The sequence below is a fragment of the Hemiscyllium ocellatum genome, chromosome 1 (genome assembly GCF_020745735.1).
Source record: "Hemiscyllium ocellatum isolate sHemOce1 chromosome 1, sHemOce1.pat.X.cur, whole genome shotgun sequence".
Lineage (NCBI taxonomy): Eukaryota > Metazoa > Chordata > Chondrichthyes > Orectolobiformes > Hemiscylliidae > Hemiscyllium > Hemiscyllium ocellatum.
In genome coordinates this window covers 98,539,267-98,555,516 of record NC_083401.1, presented here as the reverse complement: position 1 = coordinate 98,555,516, position 16,250 = coordinate 98,539,267, and the positions used below count along the sequence as shown (strand labels likewise).

The 16,250-nt window shown below is 40.2% G+C and overlaps 1 protein-coding gene across 1 annotated transcript in view; it reads right to left on the bottom strand.

Moving 5' to 3' along the window:
• cnga1b (cyclic nucleotide gated channel subunit alpha 1b) overlaps nt 1-5,175 on the bottom strand; it is a 33,877-nt gene extending 28,702 nt beyond the window's left edge. The window contains exons 1-2 of the mRNA XM_060824555.1: nt 5,014-5,175; nt 374-498 (exon numbers count right to left, since the gene is read on the bottom strand). Coding sequence (XP_060680538.1) covers nt 374-498; nt 5,014-5,175 — 287 coding nt within the window. The remainder of the gene's footprint in view (nt 1-373; nt 499-5,013) is intronic.
• Nucleotides 5,176-16,250: the final 11,075 nt, after the last annotated feature.

Genomic DNA, 16,250 nt, shown 5'->3' with positions numbered 1-16,250 from the left:
TTTTACAGAGCCCTGCAATGCTGGAACTAGCCTATAGGTCCATTAGTTCACCCAAATGCATTTTTTCATGGGAGAGTTTTTTTCTTAATTTTTCATCTTTCAATGATAGACAAACAGATACAGAGTTAAAATTATATGCTTGCTGCAGGCTTCTGTTACTTATGGATAATACCTGAAGACGAGCTCAAAAGTCATGTAATGGACAATATCAGTGCCCACTTTTCTTCAGAACCATACAGTTCAAAATAGCAAGAACTTGTTTTTTAAACTTGTGTAGATACTTATATAGTGTAGTGTTGTTGAGTTTCATTATGAAACTTTTCTTAAGTGATTAGATTTCTGATACAAGATGACTTGTATCATTCTGCTATACCTGCTTTGTCCATTCTCCATCTGTTCCACCTCATCATCTGCAGGATGAACAGACACTCGGGGAATGCGAAGATAGCTCTGGTGTGTATTAATCACAGTCGCCATCTTGATGACCAAATTGATTCCCTGAAAAGGAACAAGGCAAATAAAGTAAAACAAGATACTGGATATTTTGAAATAAAAACAGAAAAGCTACAAATATTCAACAGATCTGGTAGCAGCTGTGGAGAGAGAAACGGAGTTAACATTTCAAAGTATGACTCTTGTTCAGAGTTGAAAGGGATTTAGAAATGATGATTTTCATGCTGCTGATAGAGGGAGAGAGGTAGTGAATGAACAGATAGTGAGAGTGTTTGGAGCAAAAGACAAATGGAGTGCTAACAGTGTTAAAGGAGTGGCGGAGATGTAAAATTGGTGGAAATGTTGGGTGTGAAAAGGAGATCATGAGTCTACTCTGTTGAGAGCAAAGCACCTTTCTTTCATAATGTGGCATATAACATTATTGTTACATCAGCTAATTATATGTGTAAAGAACAAGTTGCCATTTTCTTACATTGTAAAAGGGGAATTGAATTTTTGCACAATGCATATGCAACATTTTCAGAAAAATATAAACAAGTGATTCTTAGTTGGAAGTGCTGGCATGGAAAATTGATAGTGGTTGATAACATCCTACGAATGAATAACCTTGAATATTTTGAAGGCTGAGATAGGTTCTGTAATATCTCACTCTTATCCTGACTGAGCACCCCAAGCAGGCCTTGGACTGACTTTGAAGACTATCTTTATCTTATTGAGTCAGAGCCCGAGGGAAAGCAATCCCGCTCAACTTCACTGGGGCCTGCTGAAAACCATGACAAGCTTTCTGGCTTTGTGTCTGTGCTAATAGGAAGCTGGTATCTCTAGCTCAGGGGCAAAATGTAAAAAAAACATGGCAAAGCAATACAAGGCAGGGATGCTGTGAGCTTCCAGATAGGGTTAAGATGAATTCACACTATGACAGCAAGTGAAGAGTCCAGAGATGGAGCCTGGTGCAGTCCATGAGCTGAATGCATGCCCTTGAGTGCACTGTGTCCTTGCTCCACATTACAGTGATAATTGCCAGTGCACCCTGAGGTGCAACTTTGAAGTGAAGAGGTGGATTGAGGGTGTACCTTAAGGATTCTTACAGTCTGGTAATGTGGATGTCACAGTGATGTGGACCGCATATGGCTGATGCCTATGGAGTGTGCCATGAGACATTGAGACAACATTTCCAACATGGAGGCTGGTCACAGCAAACAGCAAGCTAAGCCTGCCAGGTGCTCGGTCAAGTTGCATATCAAGATTTCTTAACATCGAGCTTGTTTGCTGTGTTCGGTAAGATGGGAGGCTGAATATTAATGCATCCAGTTTCTCCATTAGCAAAATGGCTAATCCCCCGTCAATTGGCATATTATCACTGCCAAGGGAAAATCTCGCCATGCTACTTATGAATAGCATACAATATGGAGTGAGTTGCTCCCAACATTGAGATGGGCTTCGCTGCACTTGTCACTCAGTTCTCCAATGTGCCTTGCCCTTGTCAGCATTGCTCACACCCTTATAAGATTCTGTCCCATGGTTTCTGAGAGATGGGGTTCAAAGAGAGAAAAGCAATAGCTAGATTTGAGAACTGTTTGAGATAGGCGTGTCAGATGGATGCAATTATATTGTGATAGATCTGAATAGCCAAATAATGCAACAGGTAATCCAAGATGGCAACTCTGATAAATTACATCATAAACTGCTGGAAAGGGGAGGTGACTGAACTAAGAACAGAAAGTGCTGGAGAAACTCAGCAGGTCTGGCAGTATCTGTGGAGAGAGAAACTTGGCTCATGTTTTGAGTCTAATAAGATTTTTCTTTGGATCTTCTGCAGTTTCATAACTACAGTATTTTGCTTTTATTTGAGGTAAATTAATATTGAATGACAATTAAAAATAGCAGCCTCACTTTAGAAGCACTGGATGGACAATTTTGCAGGATGAAGTTTGGTCCCACCTCTACCATCAGCCTGACAAAAACAGATTGGCACCACAGAATCTAGATCCATGTAAATTTAAACATCAAAAAGTCTAAAAGGCTTGGGATACTATGATTATGACTATGGCCCTGTCAACAGAAAATGTAGGAACAAAGATTATTTTGATAAGATGTGTAGAAGTAAAGATGAACAAAGAGTGAAACCATGTAAAGGAAAGAGAGATGAAAGTGCCACAGCTGTGAGGTGTGTTGAAGAAGATGCAGAGAGTGAGCTAATGACTAACCATGATTTGGAGGTGCCAGTGTTGGATTCGGGTGGACAAAGTGAAAATAATCACACAACACCAGTTTAACGGTGTATTTGGAAGCACTAGCTTTCGAGGCATTAAGACAGCGCCTGGGAAATTAGTGCTTCCAAATAAACCTGTTGGACTATAACCTGGTGTTGTGTGATTTTTAACCTAACAGTAACTAGCAATCATGAAGACATGTTTGTGTTCAGTGAAAACAACCATGTGGACGTGCCAGTGATTTCTGCTGGTGTTGAATTGACCACATTGTTATTGGCATTGTTATTGTGGGAGGAGCTGAAGACAAAGAGGATCAAGTGCACATCTTGAAAATGTGTCAAAAGGTATTATCCTCACACACCTTACATCCTACTTCAAACTCTTCCATGGGTGTGAGAGCTGGGAATCAGAACATAGAGCCAGAATTTAACACATTAAAGAAGTTTCTTCTGATCAAAGAAGCTGCCTAATCCTTGGGGGTGCAATACATTGGATTGAAAGTGAATTTGGTAAAATTTTATGTAAAATTTAGAGAGCAGTTTTGAGCAGTGTTCTTAGGAATTGAAAGTTGCACATCCACCAAGTGAGATTAATCGTGGATGAGAATGTGAAGCCTGTAGCTCAACCAGTACACAGAATGCCTTCTTGATTGAAAGGGCAACTTGGGGCAAGGTTCAAGGAACTGATGATTCTTCAATGGGCTCCATGATACCTTGATCCAAAACTGAGGTGAGTGCTGTTATGGTAGCATCAAACTCTGTGTTGATATGCAACAAATTAGTGAAATGGTTGTGAGAGAATGACATTAAATTCCCACAGCGGACAAAGTCTTTCAAAGGATGTTAACAAGCAAAATGTTCTCTAAATTAGTGCTAAAGCATCTGGAGCTACATCCTGATTTGAGGAAAGTGACAATTTTCACTCATTATGGACTGTACTCATACAGGTGATTAACATTTGGCATAAATATGGCACTGGAGATCCAGCACATGACATCTGTAATAGGATATAAGGGATACCAATACAGCCAACAGAAAGGAACACGATGGAAGGCTTAGATCTTTGTTTGCTGTAGTACAGTCAACAGCACTTACTGTTAATGCAGCAAAGTCCTTGCTGGGTACTACAGAGCAAACGTTCATGGGAAATAAACTCACAAGCAACTGAATCAATTGAGACACAGACAAGAGAGAAGCAAAAGCAAAAGACATGTGAACCACAACATTCCAATCAAGTGAGATGTTCTCTGGGACTTGTGAACTATTGACTGAGGTACATCTTAAATGTTGCTACCCTGGCTGATGCATTAAGGAAATTAGCCATGAAGAAGGAACAGTTCATATTTGCAGAAGAAGAGAAGGCTGTTTTCAAATCTTTGAAAAACAACTTCACAGTTCCTCAAACCCTGAGATACTATGACCCACATCGGCCAACAAAAGTTATTGTAGATGCCAGTCCAAAGGATGAGAAGTGCCTGTGACTAATACCAATGCAAGTAGATCTCTGACAGATTCTACACATGCTAGTCCAGCACTGGGTTGGAATTACTTAATTTTATGAATCACAAACCATTAGAGGTGGTCTATTCTGCCAGATTCAAACCGTGTGCCAGAACCACTAGACTGGCTTTGGAACTCTGAACATTCAAGCTCATGGTAGTTCCCATTGCTGGAAAAATGAACATCACTGAACCACCGTCACTGCTTAGAGAGAATCAAACACAGAGATCCTCACTACAGTACACAGCTAAATAATGTGTCTGGATTGTAGCTGATATGACTGTACTCTCAAATCCACATTTCCAGTTACACACAATAACATTTCAACTTCTTGACTAACAAGAACCTATCTCAGCCTTCAAAACATTCAAGGATTCTGCTTCCACTGCCTTTCCAGGGACAATGCTCCAAAGACTCACAACCCACTCAAAGAGATTATTTCCAACCCCCCCCTCCCGCTGTTTCAAAGGGGTGACCCCTGATCTTTAAACATTGCCCTTTATTTTAGATTCTCCCACAAAACCAAATGTCCTCTCTACAACTACCCTTTTCAAGGTTCTGCAGGATTTTGTATGTTTCAAACAATTCATCTCTTCTTCTTCTATGCTCTAACAGATACAAACCTATCCTCATTAGACCATATGCTCATTCCAAGTATTAGCCTAATAAACCTTCTCCAAATTTTCTACAATGCTTTACGTCCTTCCTTAAATAAGGTGACCAATACTTTACAGAGTACTCCAGATGTGTCTCACTAGTTCCCTGTATAACTAAAGCATGAACTCACGTTTTTTCAATTCAGTTCCCCTTGTGATAAATGATAACATTCTATTAGTTTTCCTAATTACCTTCTGTTCCTGTATACTAAATGCCGGTGATTCACGCGTGAGAACACCGAGATCTTCCTGCATTTCAGGGCTCTGCAATCTCTCACTATTTAAATAACATGCTCCTTTTCTATTCTGCATGCCAAAATAAACAACTTCTAATTTTTCTGCATTATATTCCATTTGCCAACTCTTTGCCCATTCACTTCTCAATATTCTCATTAAAGTCTAGCAACACTCCACTCTGACTCTAATAGCTGTTCTAACTCACAGCACTTTCACTAACTTTCCAACAGTTAATGTCAAAAGCACCTCGCCTTAAAGTTCCACACTGATCTTCTTAAATAACAGTAGCTTGTGGTTCCTTGTGCACTTAGAACAGAGAACACTACAGCATAAGAACACAATGTCTGCTTCAACCGGGATGCCATTTTAAATTAATCCCATCTGCTTGTACATGGTTCATATCCCTCTATTCCCTGCCTGTTCATGTGTCTATCTAAATCCTCTGAAAGTTTGCTATTGTGCCCGTTTCTACCACCTTCCTTGGCAGTGCATTCCAAGCACCTCTGTGTAAAAACACTTTCCCCCTCTAACATTAAACCTATGTCCTTTAATATTTGTCATTTATACCCTGGGAAAAAGACTCCGACTATCCATCCTATCATTATTTCATATACTCCTATCAGGCCTATCAGGTTGCCCACTCACTTGAATACATGATCAGCTGGGAATGTTTGAAATATACGTCAATGAGATCCATGAGGCACAGAATGACAAGTCAGGGGACCAAGTCATTGTTAGATACTGAGTGTCACCACAATCGCTCCTCTCTGCATACCCCTGACACATACACACTAACTTCCTCACAAATATGGTGTGCAAAATGGGTTGTACTGGGGGTGTTGACAATGGATCATCTGCCATTTTCAGTTTCCAGGCTTCAGTATCACTGACACCACTTGGCACTGCAAAGTGGAATTTTGTTGGAATTGTGAATTATGAAATTACCATATCTAGGATAATTCACTAACATTTTCTTTGCTATTTCAGAGAAAATAATCTCTCAAACTTCTTGGTTTTAGTGTAAAATTGCTATGCCTGTTATATTTTCTAACCATATAATGATGTCCATTAATTTCACTACATATAACAATGTATAAAAGGCCAGGTCACTGAACCCCAAACATACAATTGAAAATGGCCATCAGGACCTGTGGAAGCACTGATGTTTGAACATATATGGGAAGTGCCCTTGATGTTTCAACTCCTGATGGCCAATTTACCTCCTCACTGGGAGACTCCATGAATATCTCCGATTCTGAGCTACAGTTGGTGACTTTGGACTGCTCTGCCATACATTCCTGAATAGTTACACAGAAATTGTAAGGCAAATTATAACATCTGGACACCTCCACAACTGACTCTCCATTACCTCCACCATCCTCCAATATAACCCTGAGTACCTGACTATGCACACTATTAAAGTCTCATCAACCAACTATCCCCACTGACTACCTAATTAAGTCCTGAACCAACTAGGCCAGTACCCCATTAATCTGAGCCCAGATCCAGCCCCCACTGATCACCCAACTAAACCCCCAACCTGACACGATCACCACCCAAACCAACCAAAGCATCCTGCCTGATCTGACCCGAACACTTCCCCAACTAGATTACCCTTAGCATCCAACTATTCCCCTAACAAGAACTGCCCAACCCCTGGCCTGACTACACCTCCTAAGCTATTTGACTCTTCACTGATCCACCCACCCACCTACCCATTCATTTACTCACCCACCCATTCACTCACTAACACTCAAACACTGGACATTTAAACTTACCATATGGGAGCTAGTGCCAAAAAAAGGTGCTGCATCCTGCCTTCCCTAGCTCTATTCCCTTCCAATGACCCTCAACTGAGAGACACTGTTCTGTCCATTTCTGGGAAAGCTGGGTTTAGAAGACCATGAAATAAATTCACATCAGTGTCAAGGGAAATTGCGGAAGCAGTGGCACTCTGACCATGATCATTGCCACAGCTTGGAAGATATGTCCATTACTTTGTCTGATGAGAAACCTAAATGCAATCTTGTCGATAGGTATCAAAATGTTTTCTTCATTATTCGGCACAGTATGTTCATAATAAACTAAACTAGGGCCCTAAGATTCAACTGGACTTTTTTAAATTCACACTTGGGAAATGGGTGCTACTGGCTGGACCAACATTCTTTGCTCATCCCTAGTTATGCTTGAGAAGGTGGTGGTGAGCTGCCATCTTTCTATCGGTCTATTTGATGTAGGTAGACATATAATGCTGTTCGGGAGTCAGTTCTATGACTTTGACTCAATAACACTAAAAGAACAGCAATATATTTCCAAATCAGACTGGGGTGTTGCTTAGAGGGAAACTTGCAGGTGGTGATGTTGCCATGTATTTGCTGCCTTTTTCTTCAAAATGGGCTTATAAGGTGAAGTTTAAGGAGCCTTGACAAATTTCTGCAGTGCATCTTGATGGTGGTACATTCTGCTGTCACTGTGCATTATTGGTGGGGAGATGAACGTTTAGGGATTCCTACCAATAAAGTGTGCTGCTTTGATTTGGATGGTATCGAGCTTCTTAAGTGATGTTGGAGTAACACTCAACCAGACAAATGAGGAATATTCCAAGAAATTCCTGGCTTGTGCTTTATGTATGGTGGACAGGCTTTGGTAAACCAGAGGTGTGTTGCTTGCTTCAGGATTCCTAGCCTCTGACCTGCTCTTGTAGCCACAGAATTTATGTGGCTAGTCGAGTTCAGTTTCTTGTCAATGGTAATTGGCCAGAGTGTTGATGTGGGGGATTTAGTGATGGTAATGCCATTGAATATCAAGGTGCAACAGTTATATTTTCTCACTTGCTAGAGATGAAAATTGCCTGGTAATTGACATTTAGCCAATTTGAAAAATTATCCAGGTCTATTGGACTATTTTAAGATCTGAGAAGTTGCAAATAGTATTGAACATTGTGAAACCATTAGTGATCATCACCACTTCTGACCTTATAATGACCAAGTAGCTGAAGATGATTAGACCTTGGACACTACCCTGAAGAGATATCCTGGAGCTACGATGACTGACCTCTAACAACTAAAACCATCTTCCTTTGTACAAGGTATGACTTCCACCAATAGTGAGTTAACCCCAATTGCTATTGAAGTTAATTTTGCTAGTGCTCCTTGATACTGCACTCAGTGAAATGGTGCCATGATGCTAAAAGGCAGTCACTTTCACCTCAGTCTCATCTCCAAATGAAAACAATTGAGACAATTAATGGGAAGAAAGGGAAGTCGTTGGGGACAGTTTGTCTACAGAGTCAGTATGGGTGTAAGTCAGAAACAGGAGAGGTGCAGTCACTTTATTGGGAGTTTTCTCCAGAGTCCCCAACAGCAACTGAGGCATAGCTGAGCAGATTGGGAGGCAGATGTGCAGAAGTAACAGGGTTGTTATTAAGGGTGATTTTAACTTCCCTAATATTGATTGGAATCTCCTTAGTTCAAATAGTTTGGATGGAGCAGTTTTTGTCAAGTATGTCCAGGAAGGATTCATGACTCAATATATAGATAGGCTGACTAGAAGGGAGGCCATACTGGATTTGGTGCTTGGTAACAAACCAGGCCAGGTGTCAGATCTCTTGGTGGGAGAGCTTTTTGGTAATAGTAATTACAGCTCCCTGACCTTTACTATGGTTATGGAAAGGGATAGGAGTAGACGGCATGGGAAAGTATTTAATTAGAGGAGCGGGAAGTATGATGCCATCAGGCAGGACTGGGGTGCCTAAATTGGGAAAGGGTGTTCTCAGGAAAATGCACAACAGAAATGTGGAGGCTGTTTAGGGAGCACTTGCTGAAAATGCTGGATAGGTTTGTCCTACTGAGGCAAGGAAGGGATGCTAGGGTGAAGGAACCTTGGAGGACAAGGGATGTAGAACCTCGAGTCAAGAGGAAGAAGGAAGCTTACTTAAGACTGGGAAACAAGGATCAGACAGGGCTCCTGAGGGTTACAAGGTAGCCAGGAAAGAACTGAAGAATAGACTTAGGAGAGCGAGAAGAAGGTGTGAAATAGCTTTAGTGAGTAGGGATTAAGGAAAATGTGAGGATAAAGAGGATGGCCAGAGTGAGAGTAGGACCGATAAGGGGTAGTAGAGGGAACTTGTGCCTCGAGTTGGAGGTCCTTAATGAACACTTTGCTTCAGTATTCACTACTGAGAAAGACCTGGTCGTTTGTGAGGACAGCATGAAACAGACTGATATGCTCAAACACATTGATGTTAAGAAGTAGGATGTGCTGAAAACTTTGAAAAACAGAAGGATAGATTAGTCACCTGGGCCAAATGGGATATACCCTTGGTTTCTACAGGAAGCAAGAGAAGAGATTGCTGCACCTTTGGCGATGATCTTTGAATCCTCACTGTCCACTGGATAGTGCCAGATGATTATAGGGTAGCAAATGTTATTCCCCTGTTCATGAAAGGGAATATCAATAATCCTGGGAACTAAAGACCAGTCATTGTGGTAGGCAAATTATTGGACAGGATTTTCTGAGACAGGATTTATGATTATTTGGAAAACTATAGTTTGAATAGAGATAGTCAGCATGGCCAACTATGGTCATGCCTCACAAACCTTATTGAATTTTTTGAGGATGTAGCAAAACACATTGATGAAAGTAGAGCAGTTCATGTGGAATACATGGATTTAGCAAGGCATTTAGTAAGGTTCCCCATGGTAGGCTCATTTAGAAAATAAAGAGGCATGGGATAAAGGGAGATTTGACTGTCTGGATCCAGAATTGACTGGCCCATAGAAGACAGAGGTTGGTAGTAGATTGTCAGTATTCAGCCCGGAGCTTGGTGACCAGTTCTTGGATCTCTGCTCTTTGTGATATTTATGAATGAGTTGGATGAGAAAGTGGAAGACTGGGTTTGTAACTTTGCTGATGGCACAAAGGTTTGTGGAATTGTTGATAGTGTGGAGAGCTGTCGCAGGTTGCAGTGGGACATTGACAGGATGCAGAATTGGGCTCATAAGTGGCAGATAGAGTCAACCTCTGGAAAAGTGTGAAGTGATTCAGTTAGAAGGTCAAATTTGAATGCGGTTTACAGAGTTAAAGGCAGGATTCTTGGCAGTGTGGAGGAACAGAAGGATTTTGGGGTCTATGATCCCTCAAAGTTGCCACACAAGTTAATAGGGTTGTTAAGAAGGGATATGGTGTGTTGGCTTTCATTAGAAAGGGGATTGAGTTTAAGAGTTGTGAGGTTATGCTGCAGGTCTATAGAGCCGTGGTTAGACCACACTTGGACTATTGTGTTCAGTTCTGGTCGCCTCATTATAGGAAGGATGTGGAAGCTTCAGAGAGAGTGCAGAGAAGATTTACCAGGATGCTGCCTGGTCTGGAGGGCATGTCTTATGAAGAAAGGTTGAGGGAGCTAGGCTTTTTCCTTTAGAGTGAAGAAAGGTGAAAAATGACTTGATAGACAGTTTTTGTACAATATGGTGAGAGGCACAGATAGAGTGAATAGTCAGAGACTTTTTCCCAGAGCAAAAATGGCTATCACAAGAGAGCATAATTTTATGGTGATTTGAGGAAGGTTTAGGGGAGATGTCAGAGGTTGGTTCTTTACACAGAGAGTGGTGGATGCAGAGTGAGATACATTAGGAATATTTAAGCGCGTCATGAATAGACACATGGATAATAGTAAATTGACAGGTATGTAGATTAGTTTGATTTTAAAGTAGGATAAAAGGTCAGCGCAACATCAAGGGCCAAAGGGCCTGTACTGTGCTGTACTGTTCTACGTTCTATGGAATTCACACTCATTAAAGCCCACAACGTAACAGGGTGTGATAATCAAGAATTTTAATACCTGATAAGTTCTTAACATTGAGTCTTTTAATACATGCCTGTATACTTCCCAGTTTATATTGGTGTAATTAATAAGAAAGTTCAGTACTAGAAAATATTAGAAGACATTGGCCAGAATTCTTTCTTGTCAGATGTGGCATGAACAATGTGAGAAAGGTGGATCAACACACAAAGAATGATAAAATCTGAATCCTGATGTTGAGAAAAATGTTTGCAATTTTCTCTCAAACCTTGAAATGGCATCATTGTTGAGTAGTCATTATCTAATTTCTGTGCCTTAATATATTCAAAAAGTTCCAACATGCCTTAGTTACACACTCATTTTCCACTCCTTTCATGAGAAATTAGACAACACAAATTCCAAAAGTAAATCAGAGTAGGTACCAGGCAGCTGCAGCATGTTGGATACTTGTCCTGGCCTTCAGAAAACATCATCACTGCTTGCTCGATGGCCATCATCCTCCTTGAATCACCAGGCACACAAGTCAGCATCAGCAAACCCATTGTCTCCTCACCTCTTCTCTTGGATCAACTCATCAACCACTTCAGCCATTCCAAACTTTACTTTGAAGCTCAGGTTACCTACAACCTGCATTCTATTGCCAAGTCTTTTTGTATGCATGTATCTCTTTCACAAATATTGCTTTCTCAATGTATAGGATCTTTAGACATCTACTGGCTGCCCATCACGATGTATTATGTTGCCTTTTAGGGGAAAGCTAGCTCTTATCAAGATGGGAATCACTGAAGAGTCAAGGGGGTGGAAATGTCACTGTGCAACATTGCATTATGTTAATGTCATACTTGTAGCATGTGTCAGCATTGTGCAGCAAACAAATTTCATGTGCTTCAAGCGAATGGCCATGTGTGAAAGTCAAAGGGGACCAGTCCTTTATGGTGTAAAGAGGGACTATAGTTAGTCAAATGACACTATTACAGTCATTCAAGGGACTTATTCTACCCCAGTGCAGGGGTTACCCTTGGTCAGTCACTAACCTGGAAAATTGCAATTTATTCTATATAGAACACAGAACAATACAGCAGAGGAGTGGTCCATTCGGCCCACGATGTTGTGCTGAACATGACGCCAAATGAAACTAATCCCTTTTGTTCATTTGGCCTGTCTATAGCTTGCTGTAGGCAACTATTTTGCAAACCTCTCTGGTAAGATTGTATTCATAAGAAATGCAAATTGAAGTGACATTTATGAGCAATCAATTCAGCTGAAAAATGTGAGTGTGCCATGGAATTGTTTGACTTATTGAAGTGTGCCTTGTAATTGAAAAGTTTGGGAACCACTGCAAGAAATTATGGGGGCATTTTGAGGTGGAGGGGTAGTGGTTCAAAGACTGTCACCAGTTTTTGGGGTCACTTTTGTCGATGGATGAACCTGCAACTTACTCTATCAAGTGCTACTATCCTAACTTGAATCACAAATGCGCAATGGAAATGCAGCATATCTGCTACCAAACTTTGAGTGGGTGCAATTAGTGTATTGATTTGGCTGAGGGAGTGGGTTGTACTTGTGAGTAATCTGAGATCCTTTGACTGTTATTTTCTTACACGCAATGCTTGTGTCATGTCATTGTTCCTACCACACTTGCAAACTCCTCCTTTATATATCTGCCACATGGTTTGTGTGGCATACAGCTGAAAAATTTCCACCTGTAAATGGTCCATGAAGAGGTATGCCATTTCCCTCCACTTTGGAGACCTCCATGTTCCAGTATGTGAAAGATAATGGTCATAAGTTATTTGTGCAACTGCTCACTGATCACATTTTGAGGAGCTGCTTTATTTCAGATGTTCCTTACACGTTGACATCACCACCAATGGAAGCTGTTGTCACCTTTGTTTATTGAACCATGAATGTCCACAGGAGTAAGTGAGGAGCACCTGCATCTGGAAGTCCAGAACCAGCATTCCAGGACTGGTAGATGTGTAGCAGCCTCAAAATTTAGAGTTTCCAGGCAATGGTGCCCTCACTTTACAGAGAAAGTGCAGGAGGACCACAGACTTTGGTCTTTGATAGAATGTTCTCCAGATGAGTGAGGCACTGTGACACCACCAAATGAGGATGTTCTGGGGCATTATGACAGAACTGTCATTTGTTGGAGCATTCAAAGTGTATGTCATGTTGGGAGGCAGCTTGCTGGGATACAAAGGGAATAACAATCATAAATGGAGGGGCAACACAACATATAAGTGAGGGGGAGATGTTTGTGGACACGGTTATGATCAGTCATTGCCTGTGCAGCATGCCTTGTGATGTTAGGGATTATAGATGGTAGCCAGGAGGAGCAAATAGAAAGCTGGAGTTGCCATCTTTGCCTTTCTTGTTTTCTAAATTGACTTACCAATGCCCATGTCATTCAGGGAATGGGAAGGTTCTGCCCTATGTCCTCACTGGAGAATTTTTTTGAAAAAATCTGCTCCTGTGACAAACAGGAATAATTTATCATAAAACTCAATTATAGTTTTTTAAATGTTCTTATTGTTTCTATGTCTCCAGAATCATGTGTTGAATAGCAATTGAAAAAGTGTCGGTTAATAAGATAGGCACTTACCCAAGTGTGATAACTGGAAAAACTATCTCATTATTTCCTCAATCAGTACTCAGAACACAAAGAACATTTTATTTGTGCAATTGTAGACTATTTCAGTACATATCATTAATTAACCTTGCATCAGATTAATAGTGAAAGGAAATGTGTCCATAATTGATGATATTGTCAGTAAAATGTAAAAGCATCACAATTTATTTTTAAAAACCCTGAAAATAAATCAGACTGCTGGAAAATACAGTGTTTAAAAGTAAGAATGAATATAGATTGTCCAGAAGCATGTGTCTCTTTAAGAAACCATTAACAAATTTCAGTTTGTCTGGTTTCTTCTTTTGAAGCTGTTGATTTTAATTATTTCAATCTCAGGACAATTCTACAGGAGTTTCTCAGAGTGTCGTCATCCCCAGTGGGATAGTCATGGATGATTACACAATGTTCACCTGGAACACCCTTCCCTAAAACACTGGGCTGTCCCTGCACTGTAGAATCTGTAATCATTCAAAAAGATGGCTCACAACTAACTTCTTAGGGGAAATTAGGAATGATGATGAGGAAGTCTTATTCGAAACAGAAAAAACAAAAATGAAGCACATTTGGCAAAATCTGTGAAGAAATAAACAGAGTCAATGTTTTGAGTCCAAGATTCTTCTTCAAATCCCACTTTGGACTCAAATCATTAACTCTTTCTCACTCCACTGATGCTGCCAGATCTGATGAAGTTCTCCATCTTTTCAGTCTTTATTGTGGTTTCTAGATGTCTCACTCTGATGGTGTTCTCCTCTGGCTTTTATTACAAATCAACAATTGCTAAATTAAACAGCTAAATGTTAACTTTAAAATGAATCATATTTCCACAAAGCAAAGTCAATATTGTTGGAATTCTTTGTAATATCCCTTCTGGCCCCTATTTAACACTGAAGCTTTAAGTCTTCATGCCTTTGGGGGTTGAGTGGGTGCTCTGGAGTTCTTGAATTATTTAATGACTCTTTATGATTGACTGTGAAGATAACTCAGTCTGATTATTTGCTGTAGATGAATCCATAAGAGAAGTCATGTGGCTTTTGAGACCCATTTTATGATTCCTTTTGTCCATTGTAAAGGCAGATTTGCTTTCTTTACAAAATGTACTAAATTATAAACACACATTCGTAAAAGTTCTTTACGCCTTTTCATTGTTGCTTGCTATGTTTTGACCCTGACCCTCTTTGAGAAAATGCTACAGATGGATTAAGTTTTCTGATCCTAATTCAAGTTTTCAGAACGTTTTTTTCTTTTTATATTTTTTATTGATTGTCTCTCTTTTAAGTTCTTTTAAATTTCACTGGAACACAATGTTTCATTGCCACCGCTCTCTGAGTGCCCCTCCTGCCCCATAAGTTAGGTTGTGCAACAGCAGCAATGAACTTTCTGCTCTCCTGTTTTAACCTTAGTTAACCATTTAACCAAGCATCATTGATTTTTTAGTTTGTAAATTTGTACATATAACCTCTTCAAACAGGTGAGAATTACATGATAAGCAACAACACAGATACAAGCAACACTCGGTATCATCCTCCTAATCTTCACACTGAGAACCAGGTCATTTCAATAATGATCTACTTTGCTAAGTGGACCCTTATTACCATCCATTACAACTAATGCAATGTGACAATAAGAACTTGGATTTACTGGTCTGTGTTAACTGCTAAAATCATACATTGCATAAAGTAATGATTGGTTTAGCAGTCACATCATTCCTTTTCTAGCCCAGGTTTAGAAGCATTGGAAATTAATTAACAATGGTGGGTATATTGTTGAACATTTAGTAACACTACAAACACATAAAAGTTCATTAATCCTATTAAATTTCTGGTACTTCTTGTAATCAGTTGTTTTAGACTTAGACTTAGACTTACAGTGTGGAAACAGGCCCTTCGGCCCAACAAGTCCACACCGACCAGCCGAAGCGAAACCCACCCATACCCCTACATTTACCCCTTACCTAACACTACGGGCAATTTAGCATGGCCAATTCACCTGACCCGCACATCTTTGGACTGTGGGAGGAAACCGGAGCACCCGGAGGAAACCCATGCAGACACGGGGAGAACGTGCAAACTCCACACAGTCAGTAGCCTGAGTCGGGAATTGAACCCGGGTCTCTGGCACTGTGAGGCAGCAGTGCTAACCACTGTGCCACCGTGCCGCCCACGGTTGTATCCAGATGGAAAGGAAAACAGATTTATAGCTAAATTCCCCTTCTATTAGAAAGGCATCGAATAAACATAAATAATGAAATAATAAAACCACAGATTTCCAGTGTTAGTCCGAGCACTGTGTTACATGAATCATTTAGAAGTTTGTGCATTGACATAACTGGTTAAGTTGACCTAACTAATTCAAATTTTCTTAGCTGCTGATCTTGAATTGCTTTCATATTCGACGCTTAAATGCTAAGTATTGCCAGATACTCATAAAAATTCAAATCTAGAATAATACATTAACACAATAGTATTTTAATTACCATACCCAGCATCATTATCAGTCCAATTTCTTTGCCTTTTTATTTTTTTTTTGTGTGGCATTTATAATCTTCAAAGTGAAAAATGTCAGTTTTTAAAAATTGAATTGTTTTCCCTATTTAGCATTCATTGTTTACAACAAATATTCTAGTCAGGTGTAGTGAAGAATAGAGCCAGAATAAATTCTATTCTGCTCCAAAGCACCTAACTTGTCTAGTCTGTCCAGAATGCTGCACCACCTTACATTTCCTATGCAAGTCAATGTCACTTATTTACAAACAAAGTTGTA